Source organism: Miscanthus floridulus, chromosome 14 (genome assembly GCF_019320115.1).
Source record: "Miscanthus floridulus cultivar M001 chromosome 14, ASM1932011v1, whole genome shotgun sequence".
Taxonomy (NCBI): domain Eukaryota; kingdom Viridiplantae; phylum Streptophyta; class Magnoliopsida; order Poales; family Poaceae; genus Miscanthus; species Miscanthus floridulus.
In genome coordinates, this window is record NC_089593.1 from 27,466,879 (window position 1) to 27,486,208 (window position 19,330).

The window sequence follows — 19,330 nt, forward strand, 5'->3', positions numbered from 1 at the left end:
CACCCTAATTATATGGTCCACGTGCACCTATCATTGTCTTAAAGACCTCTGACTGTTGCACACGAGAACCAGATAACTCAGGTAGTCTATCGGGTGTCCTCGAGGAACCCCGAATCATTCACATTTTACAACTCATACATGATCAATATGGAGTTACCACAACATTACAACATTTGGTACAAAAATATCATACATCAGAGTGCGAAAGATTTATAGAATTAGATTACAAAGCATGTTCAAGTCAAACCTCACTTAAGTTCAAATGGTGAGTAGATTAGTGGAAGTGACTTAGGTGAAACGTCTAAGGTAGAAGAGATAGCCAAATCATGTCAAGCCCACTGACATGACCTTGACTAACAACACTAGTCAGCACCTGCAATAGGGGTTAACAAACCCTGAGTACTTGAGGGTACTCAACAAGTCTTACCCAACCAAAAGAAAAGACTCCAAGGCCATGCTGGCTTAAAGAAAAGATTGAAGCAAGAAGTAACTTTTGCAGAAAAACATACTATGAGTGGATCCTTACTTTCAATGTTTTAGCTTCGCATTAAGTCATTATCGTATCTAGTTTGCACCTGATCTAAATCAATCACTTCATTAATCATCACATCTCATTTCATCTCATATCCATAAGTAACTATGTTTCCATGTAGAGTAGAGAATCCAGTTTCCATAACCGAGGAGCACGACGATTTGAATCGATTAGGCCCAGCTGGGGTTTCCTTACCACACGACATATGCAGGTCTCGGATTCAGACTTACATATATCAACCTTCACTCGAATCCTCCAAAACGAGAATCGGTCTGTGCTACCCAAGAGCATAGTATTCCACCTCCCTGTGCCACTCCTGGTGGATTCACAGGATGGGTACACGCTACTCTCACCATCTCCCACGCCCAGTGCGCAGTTGTCTTTTCACATAATGAAATAGCCGAGGCATCAGGCTTACCAGAGTATGTGGCTAGTACTGTAAAGTCTCCACTCACAACAGGTCTACAACGATACGGTCCTTAATCAACACAAGCGGGGCACTACATCAAGACTCCATTCTTGACGCAAGCAAAGAGTCCGCCCGGTCTCAAATTAAATTCATATATATTATTAAACCTTAGGGCCTTCCCTGAGTATACGATCATAGCGAATGATGAACTCACCACTCGACTCTTATCATAGTCTAAGCATCACTAAGCATAAGAGATATCAACCTACACATGCTAGTGGGGTAACAACTAGGAATGCCTGAATAACAAGGTAATCATGCAGCAACAGTTATTCGACCAACTCCTATTTACTTAATGCACATCTCACTAGATTTTAAGTGAAATAAAGATTTATAAATACTAAAGAATGATTTATGCTCCGGGGCTTGCATGTGTTGCAGAGAAGGTTAGTTCCATAGAAGATCCACCATGGTGGATACACCTTCTCTAAAACTTGATCAACACGAATCTTCTCACTCTCGTGCACTACACGTAATAAATGATGCTTTGCTTAACATGATGGAATGCATGCCATAGTGCATGATGAAGGACATATAAGTGCATAACAGAAGATAAACAAAGTTAAGAAAGTTGAGTACAACTTTCCTTCACCAAAAAACTAGGGTTATAACTATAAAAGCATTTTAGTTAATTAGCTATTAAGTTAATTAGTTGTTAACATGAAAAAGGATTAACTTAACATGTACTAGCACGATTAACATGAAAAGCATATACATAGCATAACCACTTTCTCAACTATTGCATACAAGGAGCAATCAAAGCTTATATACATGCATCTATTAATTAAGCATTTAATTAAACCATTTTAATAATTATATAAACAAGTAGATTCAAAGCATATCAAGCAACTAATTACATTGCCAAGGAATAACAGGGGTTTGAGTGTTCCAAGGACCACAAAAAATGTTCAAATACACCAAAGTCATTTAAATATTTTCCTAATTTATTTTAGTATTTATTAATCAAGGAAAAGGTATTTAAACACATTTAAATTAATTAACTAATTTAGAATTATCAAAACATTACCAAACTTTTTGTGAAGGCAGATATAAGCATGTAAATCATACAAAAAAAGTTTCATGATAAAAGGATTATTGGTTTAGCCTATAAAAATCATGGAATGTAGATTTTTTTATTAAAAGAGGTAATTTTTAAGCATAGAAAAATTACTGAAATAGTCCATTTCACATTTTTTCCTAGGTAGAGTACAAGATAAAAGAGCTACACAACAATTTTCACAATTTTATCAAGCTCCAGGAATTAATTATGAAATAAACAAGATCAGCACATATTCACATTTTTTCTGAAAAAGAATAAAACAAAAACTGCACCAGAACTTCTTGCACCCACCTTCACTCTACCCACAGTCACTGACGTGCGGGGCCCGGGGTCAAACTGACCCACACTGTCTTTGACCGCGGGTTGGGCGGCGGGTAAGCCACGGGTATCACCGCCGGTGAGGTCTCCGGCTACGGGAAGAACACAGGCGTGCTCATCGCGACTATACGCATCGATCTAGGGTACCAGTTGAACCTCTACCGCACTATAGCTCACTCGACGGCAAGCATGGCGGCCAGCAACGCTCCGGCGAGACGCGGACTGCCAACGGTGAGTTCATCGGCTACGGGAAGGGCGTATAAGCACTCTAGAAGACCTCACGCGTCGCTCTTGATCGATCGGGGCTTCGCAGCAAGCTTGGCCGTGGCTATGGCGGTTCGGCGGCGCGACGGCGGACAGCGATGACAGCGTGGTAGCAATAAAACGGAGATGATATACACTACCAGAATATCACCTCGGTCACGCAAAACCTGATGGTTGACGCGGAGAAGGAGCAGAGGCGGCTGCCGTCGTCGGGGGCGGCTGCGGCGGCGCGGACCGGCGGCGAGGACAGCGTTCCGGAGCGTCCTGTGGATAAAGATAAAACCGACGAAACGATGAGCATCACGGTAGCACAAGGAGTTTAAAACAGCAAACTTCCTGGCGAGAGTAGCTCTGGAGGAGGCTGGCCACGGCGAGCTGCTTCACGGCGGTCATGGCGAGCCGCCGCGTCGAGATCGGCGCTCACGGGTGATTCTGATGGAGAGAGGGGGAACGAGTGGGTCGAGCGGATGATGAAGGACGAGGCTATGCTAGGAGATCGAGAAATGGGACAGAGGGTGATCGAGCGCGGTGAATTTTGCCGGCGTGTCGAGATCACCGACGGCGAGCAGGGAAAGGGAAAAGAGGGGATGCCGGCGGCTCGGTCAGTTATAGGCGTGGGAGAGGCGTCCGCGGTTGCCAGAATCTGCTTGATCTCCTCCACGCAAGCTGCTGCGTGCCGGGCGCGCGAGAAGCGGCGCGAAGAGGCGGCAAAATGGGCGGCGGCCGTCGGGGAAGCTGCTGCGTGGCAGCTGCTTCCGGCGACACTGTAGAAGACTGAAAACCCCATCTTCAGCTCACTTGTCCTCCCGTTTTTGTGTATCAACTCGGTCATCTCCTTTAACAAAACTTGTTCATCAACAAGAGATCTTTAACTTTGATTATAGGCTTGACCTCTAATTCTGACAAATTTGAGAGATCAAGGGTGAAGAACAGAGATAGGATGAAACTGAATTCAGAACTAAGTTAGGATTTTGAAAAGAAGTTTTGGGTTAGCAACTTTGAGCAATTAATTAGTGATCAACCATGAACCAAACACATCAACTATCTACACATTATCATAGATCAAACATTACACCAAGCAATGAAGCAAGGGTTGATCCAATTTTATTTATGAAAATTGTTTTAATAAATCACCAACAATTGAACTTAATAATTATTTTCAGGGACAGGAAGAAATGGCTAAGTTTGAGAAACAATTATTGAATCCAATCTTTGAGATCAAATTTGAAAATATTTCATTTGAAAACATTTCCCAACTTTGCTTCTATGTTAAAGAGCACATTTTAAACAACAAAGTTTATATGAACCAAATTTTAATTGTTTAATCAATTTCATATATATAAAATCACAAAGAACATTAAACACTATTATTGATATCATTTCATGCAACATGTGAAACATATTATAAGCAACATATGAAACACTACAATGCAACATGGGCATGCTACTATTGAAACATAAAGAGCATTAATGAAACAATGCTCAGTGATTATGCAAATAATGCTTATGATCAAGTTTTAATTGCTTTTTAACATCTAGGATGTTACAAGTGGTTTGGTTGGTCAAGCTCCACAAGATCGTGAACAACCGTTAGAGTTGGTCTATCAATCGCTAGAGTGCAACGTCTGTGGAAAGTTGTAGTCGTGTCGTGAACATCTTTCTAGTCAAAACCGAAGTTATCCTTCTCCATTGAAACATCAAGACACACATACCCAAATGAAGTGATATAAATAGCATAAGTTCATTGGTGAGAGAATTTCTTTTTGCTGTTGTAAGGAAAATGGACCCTAAGCCCACTTACTTTGGATTTTGGTGTTTGATGACCAACACAACCAAATTAGACTAATGAATTTACAAGTGTTTGTTTTGTAGTTCAATAGGGTGCAAGACATGACTTGGACGAAGGCGACGTGACGATCCGAGGATCAACACCACAAGCAAGACCTTAGGAGCACAAGAGAAGACCCAAGATATCAAGCAAAGTCTAAGCACAAAGATAGGAACCAAGCCGTACGCAAGATCAAGAAGAAACGAGCTCACAGAAGTGACCGAACGCTGGAGAAAAGTGACTGGATGCTCTGATCAGTGGCTTGGCATCAGCAAGTAGCGACCGGACGCTGAACAAGTGAATCGACCGGACGCACCGATGGCACTGTTCATCAGTCCGACAACACACTCAGCAAGTGACCGGATGCTAACGGCAAAACCGACTGCACGTAGGACAGCAGCGTCCGATCGAGTATAGAGAGGTTCCAGAGCGGCGAACTTGCCACCGGATGCGTCCGATGGCAAATGACCAGACGCGGGCAGCGTCTGATCAGTTGTTTGTGACTCCAACGGTCGGAACGACCGGACGCGTCCGATCAGGATGACTCCAGCGTCCGGTCAGTAGCAGAAAAGCGGGATTTTGTCCCCAACGGTTACTTTCTCAGTGGGGCTTATAAATAGACTCCCCAACCGGCCATTTGAGGAGTGTGAAGCTGAGAAAACATACCAAGGGTGTTGATACACCATTTTAGTGATCTCAACTTGCATAGTGCTTAGTGTTTTATTAGGTGATTAGCATAGGTGCTTTGCGAAGTGCTTAGGTTGATTAGACCACCGCTTATGCGCTTGCTCTAGGTTTAGGCCTAGTGTTTAGTGAGATTTGCATACCTCTTACCACTCGGTGCTTGCGCGCACCATTGTTGTACATTGGAGGGGCTTATAGTCTTGCGAGATCACACCAACCGCGGTTGTGGTGTGGCCGCCACCGTGTACCGGAGGGAACAAGGTCGTGGCGCTTTGGCTGGAAGCTTGATAGTGAAGACGGCGGGAAGCATCCGGGAGAGGCTTGCCGGAAGGCACGTTGGAGACCCACTTGCGCATGGGAAGGCCCGAGGCTATCCATGGAGGTACCCGACCGGGAGCTTGGCCCTTGCGAGGGATTCCTTGTGAGGGGCTCCAATGAGGACTAGGGGAAAGCTTGCGTGCTTCTCGATATCTCGGTAAAAATACCGGAGTCATCGATGGGAGTTTGCATATCTCTACCTTGCTCTTTAGCTTCCATATTTACATTGATTGCATTACTCCTTTTACGGTAGAGATAGCAACACATTAGCAAAACCGTAGTTGCACATTTAGATAGTTTGTCTTTTGCATAGGTTTTGCTAAGGTTAGAAAAAGATGTCATAGTTTAGAGTTAGAATTTTAAGTTGCCTAATTCACCCCCCCCCCTCTTAGGCATCTCGGTCCGCTTCAATTGGTATCGGAGCCGGTTGGCTCAATTTGGACCTTTGGCTTAACCGCCGTTGAGCCGACGCTATTTAGAGTGGTTGGGATGGATACCTCTAGGCCTCCGCACTTTGACGGCACCAACTTCCCATACTATAGAGCTAGAATGGCTTGCTACCTTGAGGCAGTTGATTTAGGAGTTTGGAGAGTCACTCGTGACGGGATGAAACCCATTAAGAATCCCGATAAACCCACGAAGAATGATGAAAAGGAAATTCATTTCAATGCTAGAGCAAAGAATTTCTTGTTTGAATCTTTTAGCATGGATGTGTTTAACCAAGTATTCATTTTAAACATGGCGCATGAAATTTGGTTAAAACTTCAAGAGCTCCATGACGGCACAACTAATGTCCGTGAGCAAAAACATTGTCTAACCAAACAAAATTATGATTCCTTCGAAATGAATGATGATGACCTTGTTCGTGATATGTATTCTCGTTTGAATCTAATTATCAATGAGCTCCATTCTATAGGATTAACAAAGCTAGATGATGCAAACATCGTGAGGAAGATCATCTCCATGCTACCCCAAAAGAAATATGCAAGCATCATCACCATCCTTCACAACATGGAGGACTTGAGCACCATGACCCCGGCCATAGTCATTGGCAAGATAGTGGCATTTGAAATGTCACGCAAGATGGGTCAAGAATAAGCCTCTTCATCAAGCAAAGGCAAAGCTCTTGCATGTGGCAAGAAAAAGAAGATGAAGGGCAAGCAAGTTGAGACAAGCTCAAGCTCAAGCTACTCAAGTGAAGAAGAAGAAGAAGAAGATGATGATGATGAAGTTGAAGATTCAAGTGATGATGATCAATCTTCCTCCTCCACCTCCGACCTTGATGAAGAATCAATCAAACTTATCAAGAAGGTGGAGAAGATTATCCAAAGGCTCAATGTCAAGGGTGTGCCCATCCAAATTCAAGATATCGTCTTCACCAATCAAAGAAATGAGCAAAGAAAAAGAGGATGCTATGGATGCGGCGAGTTGGGGCACTTTGTGGAAGTTTAGGGCACTTTGTGGAAGTTTGGGGCACTTTGTGGAAGTTTGTCCAAACAAGCCCACACCCAAGACAAAAGAAGAAGGCATGCAAGAACCAAGCCCTCACATCAATAAGATCATGGGATGATTCTTCAAGTGAAGAAGAACACCATCACAAGAGGCGAGGGCGCAAGCACTCATCATCAAGCTCTTCATGTGTGCGCCTTATGGCACGAGGTAACAAAAGCTTATCCTCTAGTGAGAGTGATAGTGATGATGAAATGTCTTCTTATGAAGAAATTGTGCAACAAAATCTTAATTATGCTAAAGTTTGCACTAGTCAACAAAAGAAGCTCGGAAAAATAAAAGAAAAGCTAGATAGTTCACAAGAAGCATATAAAACATTGCTTGAACAATATGAGAACTTTGCTAATCTTAATGGTGAACTATCTACTGAAATTGAACAACTTGAGGCTAGTGCAACAACAAATGCATGCACAATCAATGATGAGCAACTTGTAAAGAAAAATGAAAAATTAAAAGAAAAGTTAGCTAGCTCACAAGATGCTTATAAAAATTTGTTTGCTAAAATGGAAACCATGTGCAAACATTGTGATAAGCTAACTAATAAAGTTGGTAAGCTTGAAGCCGTTAGTACAACACCCACCAAGGCATCTAAAAAGAAAAGCTCTATCTTTAACATGTCTAAAAAGGATGCCTCTACTTCTTGTAATAATTTATGTTTAGACTCATCTTTGTGCAACCAAGTTTGTGTTGAGAAAGTTGTTGTAGATACATGCACACAAGAGGTTGCAAAGGAGAATGAGCAACTCAAGCAAGAAGTAGCTCGCCTCACCAAGGACTTGACTCAAGTGAAAGGCAAGGCGAAGCAAGCCCAACTTCATCAAGATAACACCATCAAGGGAGTGAAGAAGCTTGATAAAGGACAAACCATGGTTTGCTACATGTGCCACAATGAATGTCACAAGTCCTATGAGTGCAAGGTGAAGAATGGGGGAGAAGCAAAGAAGAAAGAGAAGAAGCAAACAAGCAAGCTCTCCAACACCTACACCAATAAGGTGGACAAGAAGGCCTCCACACCTTATCTTTTGAAGAAGAAGAAAAATGACAAGGTGGTGGCCATCATGGTGAACAAGCAAGCCAACAATGGGGTCAAACACTTTTGGGTGCCAAAGGAAATCATCTCCAACATGAAGAGCACCAAAAAGGTTTGGATCCCGAAATGGAAGTGAGAAGTCCTATGGACTTCGGGGAATTTGGAGACTTGGCAAAGTATGGGTGCATTTCATGGGGTGCATCACGATGGACAAAGTCATTGTCAAGTGGGTTATTGAATACTATGGACCCAAATTCTCCTCCCCATGTTAGGTAACCAGATTCAATTTACTTCAATTGGTATTAGATTTATTTATTTTTCTACAATTGGTATCTTTTAGCATCTAGTTACTCCTCATGCCTAGGTTTGTATTTGCATTCTTATATCATGCATACACTAGGTATATCTTATGGTAGGCTTGCTCGGTTTCATTCTTATTCTTTGGAGCAATCCTACATGGTTTAAAATTATTTAGGAGCACGACACATAGCGTGTCCTTCAATTGTTCATCTAATATGTGCCAAAGTCTAAATTATAGATAATTTCTCCCAAATATCGCCTTCAAAAATAATTCTCACATTCATGTGATGTCATGTTTCAAGTGGTATTTTTAATTTTAAAATCAATGTGCATGTTTCCTACAAGTATTCCATACTTGTGTGCACAAATTTAGGGGAAGATTACTCTACAAGTTGGATGCTTTGAGACTAACACCTTTTCAAGCTTATCATGTGTGTAGTAGTCTCATTGCAAGGAAAATGGAGTCCCCGGAGTTAAGCATCATACTTTAAATATCCACCACCGATTGCAAGTGGTAGAAATCAAATTGATTTCCACATGTGGTATTTCTAAACCGATATCATCATGTTGATTTCATTTTGATATTTATATGCTTTCTCCGTGCATTATATAGATTAAATTCCCTTGTGCAATACTTTGCCAATTATGCATATGCTTTGCCTTCTATCATATGTATGCATACATTTAGGGGGAGCTTAGTCTATACAATGTGAGAGTCAAATTTTGTGATCTATTTCACTCTATACACAAAGGATCACAAAGTTTGACCCTCCCTTGTGCTACTAATGTCTTCCTTTTCGGTGTTTGATTCCAAAGGGGAAGAATTTAGAGGACCAAAAGCAAGCATTAATTTGTAGTAATGGTCCGAGAAAGGGAGGATAGTGGATTATGGATTAGCCTATGTAATGGGGAGAATTTATAGAAAGCAAGGCTTAAAATCCATAATACCACATGGGGACATTTGCAAGGGCAAGATAAGTTTTTATGTAATCTTACAAGTAGTATCTTTTAGCATCATATAATCTTGCCTCTTGCATTGCATCCTAGCAAGTAGGTAGTTTTTAAAATTTCAAAATTCTATTATTTGTTTGCTTTGGTCGTGTTGTCATCAATCACCAAAAAGAGAGAGATTATAAGGAAAATGGACCCTAGGCCCACTTACTTTGGATTTTGGTGTTTGATGACCAACACAACCAAATTAGACTAATGAATTTGCAAGTGTTTGTTTTGTAGTTTAATAGGGTGCAAGACGTGACTTGGACGAAGGCGACCTGATGATCCGAGGATCAACACCACAAGCAAGACCTTAGAAGCACAAGAGAAGACCCAAGATATCAAGCAAAGTTCAAGCACGAAGATAGGAACCAAGCCGTACGCAAGATCATAAAGAAACAAGCTCACAGAAGTGACCGGATGCTGGACCGGACGCTGGAGAAAAGTGACTGGACGCTCCGATCAGTGGATTGGCATCAGCAAGCAGCGACCGGATGCTGAACAAGTGAATTGACCGGACGCACCGATGGCACTGTTCATCAGTCCGACAACACACTCAGCAAGTGACCGGACGCTGGCAGCAAAATCGACCGGACACAGGACAGCAGCGTCCGATCGAGTACAGAGAGGTTCTAGAGCGGCAAACTTGCGACCGGACGCTGGCAGCGTCCGATCAGTTGTTCATGACTCCAACGGTCGGGACAACGACCGGACACGTCAGATCAGGACGACTCCAGCGTCCGATCAGTAGCAGAAAAGTAGGGTTTCGTCCCCAACGGCTACTTTCTCAGTGGGGCTTATAAATAGACCCCCCAACCGGCCATTTGAGGAGTGTGGAGCTGAGAAAACATACCAAGGGTGTTGATACACCATTTTAGTGATCTCCACTTGCATATTGCTTAGTGTTTTATTAGGTGATTAGCGTAGGTGCTTTGCGAAGTGCTTAGGTTGATTAGACCACCGCTTATGCGCTTGCTCTAGGTTTAGGCCTAGTGTTCAGTGAGGTTTGCATACCTCTTACCACTTGGTGCTTGTGCGCACCATTATTGTATATCGGAAGGGCTTGTAGTCTTACGAGATCACACCAACCGCAGTTGTGGTGTGGCCGCCACCGTGTACCGGAGGGAACAAGGCCCGCGGCGCTTCAGTCGGAAGCTTGATAGTGAAGACGGCGGGGAGCATCTAGGAGAGGCTTGTCGGAAGGCACGTTGGAGACCCACTTGCGCGTGGAAAGGCCCGAGGCTATCCATGGAGTTACCCGACCAGGAGCTTGGCCCTTGCGAGGGATTCCTTGCGAGGGGCTCCAACAAGGACTAGGGGGGAGCTTGCGTGCTTCTCGATACCTCGGTAAAAATACCAGAGTCATCGACGAGAGTTTGCATATCTCTACCTTGCTCTTTAGCTTCCACATTTACATTGATTGCATTACTCCTTTTGCGGTAGAGATAGCAACACATTAGCAAAACCGTAGTTGCACATTTAGATAGTTTGTCTTTTGCATAGGTTTTGCTATGGTTAGAAAAAAGAGGCCATAGTTTAGAGTTAGAATTTTAAGTTGCCTAATTCACCCCCCCCCCCCCCTCTTAGGCGTCTTGGTCCGCTTCAGCTGTTATTTTTGTATAATCTAGAAAAAAAGCCAAAAAGATTGTAAATTTTCCATGATCCCATAGACATTTTTTCTAGTTTTATCGGTACTACTTATTTTGAGTTTGTTGAGTTTGGTTTACATCGGTCGAGTCGAGTTACAGGTCTTAGAGTCCTAGACCTGTTCGGTCCAATAACTGGTCACATATGCTAGGTTGCCAGCTAATTACGTTACCGTGTTTATGTGTCCTGTATCCATGCACCACATCTGGATATCTGCTTTGGTAATTTCCTTCTGTCTCCTATTTTCCAGCTACCATGTTCCATATGTTGACGTATATGTAATAATCTTTCTATTTTTCCTCCTCTGTTTATGCGTGACCGGTGAAGCCTGAGGTCATTGACTGGGTGTCTTTTCTCGTTTGGATCCCTAGCCCTCTTTTGAGTTACCTAGGTCTATTTAATATTTGTCTCAATTCCTATTCTTATCTTTTTCTGATTTGGATTAAGCTATTCAATTTACATCAAGAAAAATCCCGATGTATTTCAGTATCAAACAGAAGGGAAGTCAATATGGCAAGAACAGAGGAATCAAGCTGAATTAGACTTTGCATTGCCACCGTGCATTCCACACAATCATGGATGCATGCCGTGATAGGATGGACAAAGAAAATTAACCACATTAACATTGGGGATAGGTAAGACATACAATTTTAACAGAAACATGCCTAAAATTAGAACACTAACACCCAAATCAGAGGCTGAAATGAGTACACATGTGGATAAAAATACCAGTGGAAAATGCTAGACTGCCAAAGATTCTCGTAACATAATCATCACAGCGAGCTCCAAGCTTTAGCCTAACTACGAGTACTTCCGCTGAGCACAAACTCCATTGTACTTTTGAATCAAAGAACAAAAAAGTCCTTTCTACTTCTATCACCAATATATCACAATTTTCTCTACTTCCCTCCTATACAACATATAGGCATTCTTGTGGACGAAGGAACTACATCCACATTCTCTCTTGCTCATAGTACCAGTTGCCATGCCCTTCATGTAAATGTATTGCTTCAGTTGATTAAAATACAGAAAGAGAACAACCTATTTCAACAACTGAAATAGGTTGCATCACCTGGTTCTCATTCTTGATATTGAACACATACATCATTCACTATGCACTGTTCTACCATAGCGTGTTCTTACGATGCTATAATTTCCTTAGCCTGAATGTTTACAACTCTATTCACCTCCTCGCATAGAGCCTTAAGAATAGCTTCAACAGTTTGACCGTCATACGGTACTGATTGTTCATTGCTCCTCTTCAGCCTCCCAGCAGCATTATCAACAAATTTTTCTTTAACTTCAATATAGCTTTCCAAAAACTATAGTATTCCAAAGAACCATAATATTAAAAATATGAATCTAAAATATTTGTAGACAACTAATGGATAATTTGAACCAACTACAATACCAGACCACCTTGAAGATTAGATAGGGAAACAAGAGACTCCTCTAACTCCAACTATTACTAACACTACTACTACATTTGGGAAAGTGGAGAAGCTTGCTCCTTGTGGTGTGTCTTGAGCGAGGGGTACCCCTATTTATAGTCATTGGAGGTGGGCCCATGGATCCATATGCTCTCCATCCCCCTCCATTAGATCAAACTGTCATTAAATCAAGGGTGGAGATATGGATTAATGAGTAGTGTTTCTTTGCATGGAGGCATGCAAGAAGGTGGTGGAGTGAGGAGGGTGGTTGGGTGACCACCCCAATGATAGGTGGGACCACTCCCCTTGGTGGGGTGCTTCCTCCTCTCTTATGGTGTGGGTATTGATGAGGACATGACACCTTCAGATACAACCATTGATTATAAGGTGATCCCATTCCTACATTTGCATAATGATAAAACTAAGAATTGGCTGCTACCTAATATTGAAATATGCTTAGGAACAATGGTGGTGATGATAGAGAATGGATATGCCATGAACAAGATCAATATCAAAGTGCAAGTCCATCAAAGTTGAACCTGCAGTGCGTGAAACAGCCTCCCGGAAGCATGCTTTGTGGCTACTTTGTATGTCAATGGCTAAGAACCAATGGGTATTACTACAATTACCCTGAAGACGTAAGCCGATCTATCAAACCATATCATATGCATATGTTCATTAATATGAATCTAGCTAATTGTGCCCCTTTTGTTTCGTGCAGCATAAGTCATTTTCGGCTTCACGTAAAGTTGACCAAATGATATTCAAGAAGTTCAAAGATGATTTCTACAAGTTCTTAATGTGGGAGGTTGTTAAACCGGGGGGCTTATTCTTTGATCGTGACTCAGAGTATGCCATAGATACCAAGTTTGTGTCTCTTCGCGCAGCGAACATCCCTTCCTTCCATTTTTTAGGCAGAAGCACAATTAATGTTAATTTGTAGTTTGTAATGTATTTGAAATTGTATTACAAATACTTTGTTGCTCATGTGTGTATTAGTTAACTAGTTCACTAGTATGTATATATGAAGTTAATTTGAATTAATTGCAACCAGCTCTGAAATTTGGTGTGAAAACGTGATTTCAAATATGGCGGGAAATTTTGAATTGCAAAGGTTTGAAACTGATTTTCAGAGGCGGTTCAGTGAACCGCACTTGCAAATACATTTTCAGAGACGGTTGCATTGCCACATCCGTCCTTGATAAAAACATTTTCAAGGACGGTTGCAGTGCAGCAACCGCCACTGAAAATGTATTTACAGGATTGGTGTGCTTACTGCAACGTCTTCTGGAAATATTATTTTCAAGGATGGATATCTAACAGAAGTATCCCTAGAAATGCTTTTCCATGGATGGTTAAATGACTGATGCTATAAACGCTCTATATTTACAATCAGTGGCATTATAGCGGTTTGTCAAACGACCGCCTCTGAAAACCTATTTTAACCACCTCTAGAAATGTTTTTTTGTACTAGTGGTTTTAATAGAAACACAAATAGATTTTTTTTTTGGAACAAGCACGTAAACATATTGATCCGTACACAAGTGTGTGTGCCACATAGAATAAAGAATTTTGCTTTGGCACATGAATCAAAAGCATCATCAATTCTGAGCGAAGCGAAGGTAGCGCAATAGCAAGTTTGCAATGAATAAATTGCCAAGCCAATTGTGTGAAGAGTGAGCCTTGGGCAGTAAAGTTCATTACCTTTAATGAAGTATAAAACCTATAAAATAGAGTTCCTTTATTGAAGGGTTAATACAAGTGCTAGATCGTTTCAAATTTCTCATCAAAGCTACATAGTACACAACTAGAATTTTAGACTTCTAGTAAGGTGGGTTTCTTATAGTGTTTTAGCATTTAAAATTTAGTATAAATTTTCCGTACTAAATGCCTCCTAGTAAGATTCTCATGTGCTATGACTAGTGGTAGTGTTTTATTACTACTAAAAAATACTAGGAGAAGTCCACCGTTTTGATAGGGGTAGTAACAACTTCACGAAGGCGAATCATTATTGTGAGGATCGATTTTGATATGAAGTACAGTATGTGTCCAAATAAATGTTACTCACTTCATTCCAAATTGTAAGTCACTCTATAGCTTATTACGTACCAAAAGTTGTCTAGAATAACTTGCAATTTGGAATGGAAGTAGTACCTTACATGAAGGTTGGAGACCTACATTTAAATAGAACTATATTCTAACGAAAGGTTAGTTTAGGGTCATGTTAGCACGGTATGATTTCAATGTTCACGACATCAGAGAATTGCCACTTGGACCAAGCACATGAGATCAAATTGTTGCACACAAAGGATTTCAGAACCTGGATTAGATGAAATAGGTTCATAGGGCGAGTGTCCCAAGACACAAAATTAAATTTGAGTACGATGGGGTAAAAACACATTTGATTAATACAGGAACCGAATGTTCGCATGAACATACCACTGTCGCTTTATCGGACCAAAGATTAGAATTTTTTTGAAAGAGTACAGGTTCAAAACCTGCAACAAAATAGCTCAATCGGCTTATGTATTAGTCGCTAGCATCGAGCAATCATAATTCACTTTCTCCGTTCCAAATTATAAGATGTTTTGGTATTTCTTGATATATATAGTAAATATTTAGACATAGCTTATATATAGATATATAGCAAAAACTATGAATTTAGAAAAGTCAAAGTGTCGTATAATTTAAAACATTGCAAAAAAAAGGTAATATGCATTAATGGATCACTGCCTAAGGCCTTGTTCGCTTTGCTGAAAAGTCATGGCTGAAAATATTATTCACTGATTTGTTGTAAGAGAAAAACACTGTCCGTTCGCTAAAATAGTACGGTTTATAAGACGTGTGCACCTTAACCTATAGTAGTAGATGTCACAAGGGACAAAATCCTTGGATAACTATTGCATCAAAGTAAACTGATCATTGGAGACTTTTCATACACAGGAGACACATGTAGAAAACCACAGATTTGAACGGAAGAGCTGGTCAGATGAGAATAGACTCCAAAACAAAAATGACCCTGGAAGTACGCAGCGCCTGCTGCCATGCATGGCAATCAAGAGCGACGGACTAGAATCAAATATTCTTGTGAAGCTATGCACCATCAAATCAAATCATCATATTAACACAAGATGGCGTAGGAGAGTAATTTCGTTTAAAGTAAAAGCATATATAATTAAGCTTTGTGGCGGAACACATTTACAAAACACAAAGGGCGTGACAACGTGGCTTTACCACGCCAGGCATGATGATAGTACAACTAAAAATATTGCTCCCTCCGTCCTAAAATAAATACACTATTGCATTTTGAAATATGTCCTAGAATAGAGTCCTAAGATCCAGTTTTACATATGGAATACTCCCTCTGTTCAGAAAAGAATATCAATCTTATTTTTTGAGTAGTCAAAGAAATATCAAGTTTGACCAAATATATAAAAAATTATTAATATTTATGATATGTAAGATGCATCATGAAATATATTTTTATGATAAACTTATTTGAAAATATAAATATTTATAATATTTTATATAAATCTAGTTAAAGTTTAGAAATTGTAACTAAGTTCAAAGGATGACATTCTTTTGGGGATGACGGAGCGTAGCCGGGAGCTACAGGCCTGTGAACCACCTTGAGATAGATCAAATAAAAAAGTTGCCATAAACAAAAGAAAAATTGACGGGAGCTTATCTTTCCGTGGAGAACTTGCATATTCTCACTGTCCAAAAATATTCACATTTCTAGGTTTTGATAGAGCAATTTAGTATACATGGCAAATGACACTGCTGCCTCTAGTTATGAACCCCGTGAAAAGTACATTTGACGTGTTTTGCTTCTCCACATGAAAAGTCAAACAAACCGTAAAATTAACACAGAGAACAACATCCTTCACAGCTAGCTCAACATCGACCCACCTAAGGGGTCAGCTCTCTGCCATCAGCCTCTTGGTGCCCTACACCTAAGGGTCAGATCCACGCAGATAGCCCCGTCCATGGCCACCTTAAGAGCCACCTCCATGTCGGGGTTGTCAGTGTGGACCTAACCCTCAGGTACAAGGTAGTAACAGGACTAATGGCGAGGAGCTAGCCCCTGAGGTGGCCGTAGAAAGGGCTACGGGTGTGGAGTTGGCTCCAGAGGTGTTATTCTCTGTGTTAATTTCGGGCTATTCAATTATTTCACTCTAATTTTCATGTGCAGCGGAGCACGAAAGATGTACTTTTCATAGTTCATTAGGGTAGTAGTGTCATTTGCCATTTATATTAAGTTGCTCTCTCAAAATCTAGGCGTGTGGATATTTTGGGATAGAAAGAGTAGTTTTAAAAAGGACCACGACGGCACAAAAATGGAGGCTAGCACTCTCGATGGTTTCAATACAAATAAAGTGGTCCACATAGACTAGTAAATGTTGAGACTGATATTCACATAATGTAAACTATCACTACTTGTGGTTTCCAACAGGATCTTTTTCTTTTCATCATGTCTTATTTTTATTTCTCTCCCTCTTTTTTTTTTACATGGACCACCTTCGCTCCCTAAGCATATATAGCTTCTGCACACTACTATGACACTTTTTGTATCCGATCCTACGTGGACCTTGGAGCTACCGGTAAAGCCACCTCGTTGGGGAAGGCTTGACCAGCGTAATTCGCCGGTCCAAGTTCGAGCTAGTACTTGTTTGTCTCTTTCCTTTCTCATCTTTATCCAACACTCCCCTCTACCGCCTACCACCACGGGCTTCCACCGCCTCTTGCCGCCTATCGGCTTTAGCGGTGCTCCACCACCTCCGTTGCCACCCTTGCCTGTCACAGAAGCCATCATCTTTCTCTGGCCGATACACTTGCCATTTAGCACCACCCAACCGGTTTTTCCCACCATCTCGCCCTACCTTTGTCTCGGCTAAGCCACCACCATCAGTCTGCACATCCCCTTCTAAGAGCATCTCCAAGATTTTCCAAAACTCACTTGACTTTTTGGAAGGATTGAAAAAAAAAGTCTCCAACAACTCTTTATCTCAACTCCAACCTTTTCATGCTTGGAAAAACTGACTCACTCGCTCGGAAATATACGTGCGTATCCATATGGACGTGGATAAAGAGTAAACCAATACAAATAGTTTAGATTCATGATGCAAAATTGTCATATATTTTAGGATAGAGAATTTGAAAATTGTTGGAGGAGCCCAATAAATGTGCTCCTAACTTTTTTAGCCACTTAAAAAACTTGTGAATTTACCAATTATTTTTCTTTAGAACTATTGGATATATACCGCTCATCTACTTTTCAGACGGCTTGTGCTTATTCGGCTTATTCTCTCATAGAAATACTATTGAATCAGCCGAAATACCACCAGCAGAACATGACCATACTCTAAGCCCAGAAACTATGGAACTCCTCACCCAACCCCCAAACCTTAACACTGACAAACTTCATCGTCTACGGTGGCAGCCAGTCAGTTTCTTCCTTCTGTTTTTCTTTCTTGTTTATCTGTACACATAGCTAGTGGCTGTGTCCGGATCCAGGAGCTAAAGTTTAGTTGTGTCATATCGGACGTTCGAATGTTAACTAGAGGAGTAAACATAAACTAATTATAAAACTAATTGTACGAGAGTAAACTAATTAGCAAGACGAATCTATTAAGCCTAATTAATCCATAATTAGCAAATATTATTGTGGTACCACATTGTCAAATCATGGACTAATTAGACTTAATAGATTAGTCTCGCAAATTAGCCTCAATCTGTGTAATTAATTTTATAATTAATCTATGTTTAATACTCCTAATTGGTACCAAAGATTTGACATGACAGGGCTAAACTTTTGCCACGTTAAATTAAGCATTCCCGTCAAAATAAAAAAGGTTAAAAATAAAAACAAATCCCATGAATAGACACGCTGAGACAAAACAGAGCCGGAAGAAAACCAGGAAAGTGCACACAATTCTCTGGTGATTTTTTATGTACGGAAAACGAAAACTTTTGCATTTCATGGTGTGACATAGAAATCTCTACATGTGCCTGTTTAATTATTGATAACGATCTATTTGTTCATTACCTGCCCTAAATGATGCGGAAGACATCATCACGAGGATTGCATGTTGTATGCGAGAGGCGCCTCGCTCTCGTTCGAGTGCACCGACGAGCCGTCGTCCTTCGCCGGCGCGGCGTGGTCCTCCCCGAGCACCGTGGTGTCTCCAAAGCGCACCCGGCGCGCGGCGCTGCTGGCGGTCGGGGATCCCGACCCCGACCCCGAGGCGGGCGACCCGTTGGCGTGCCTCGTGCTGCGCGCGCTCTTGAGGCTCTTGCTGCTGGGCATGGGCGCCACGGCGGCGGCGCCCGCCCTCGACGACGACGACGACGACGACCGCCGCTCCACAATATTGGCCACCGCCGGAGCCGCCGCCGCCGCGTCCGACGAGCAGCAGAACCGGTACGCGCACGTGGCGATCCAGAACGCCCACGGGAGCGCGACGAGCGCGAGCCCGGTGGCCGGCAGCCACTGCGGCACCTCGGACGGCGGCAGCGTGACGTAGAGCCCCAGGCACCCGCCGCCGGCCAGCACGGCGAGGAGCAGAACCACCGCCACCACCCACACGCACGCGCTCCCCGCCGGCGGCCGCGCCTGGTCCGGCTGCTGCCTCTGCGGCGGTCCCATCGATCCCGGCCTCTCGATCGGGACCGATCCGATAGAGACCGCTCAGTCAGATCACAGGGAATGCCAAGAACCTGATCATGAACTGCGCGCGACCAAGGACGCTGTTCATCCAAGATCAGATGATCTTTACAAAATCATCGATTAATCGATTTTGTGTCTCCTATTCTTTGGATGCCGATGATCGCAAAAAAGGCAAAAAGTTTTGATCTTTGTTGGTGTAGTTGTTTTTGTGAGCATGTCTGAGAGGAAGATGGAAATGTTCAACACAAGGGTAACTGAAAACTAGGGAGCGGCAGTTG

The 19,330-nt window shown here is 42.0% G+C and overlaps 1 protein-coding gene across 1 annotated transcript; it reads right to left on the reverse strand.

The window, feature by feature from the left end:
• Positions 1-18,345: 18,345 nt before the first annotated feature.
• LOC136505467 (uncharacterized) lies at positions 18,346-19,265 on the reverse strand. The gene has a single exon (XM_066500626.1). It carries the CDS (start codon positions 19,029-19,031, stop codon positions 18,459-18,461), a length of 573 nt encoding a protein of 190 aa, XP_066356723.1. The 5' UTR covers positions 19,032-19,265; the 3' UTR covers positions 18,346-18,458.
• Positions 19,266-19,330: the final 65 nt, after the last annotated feature.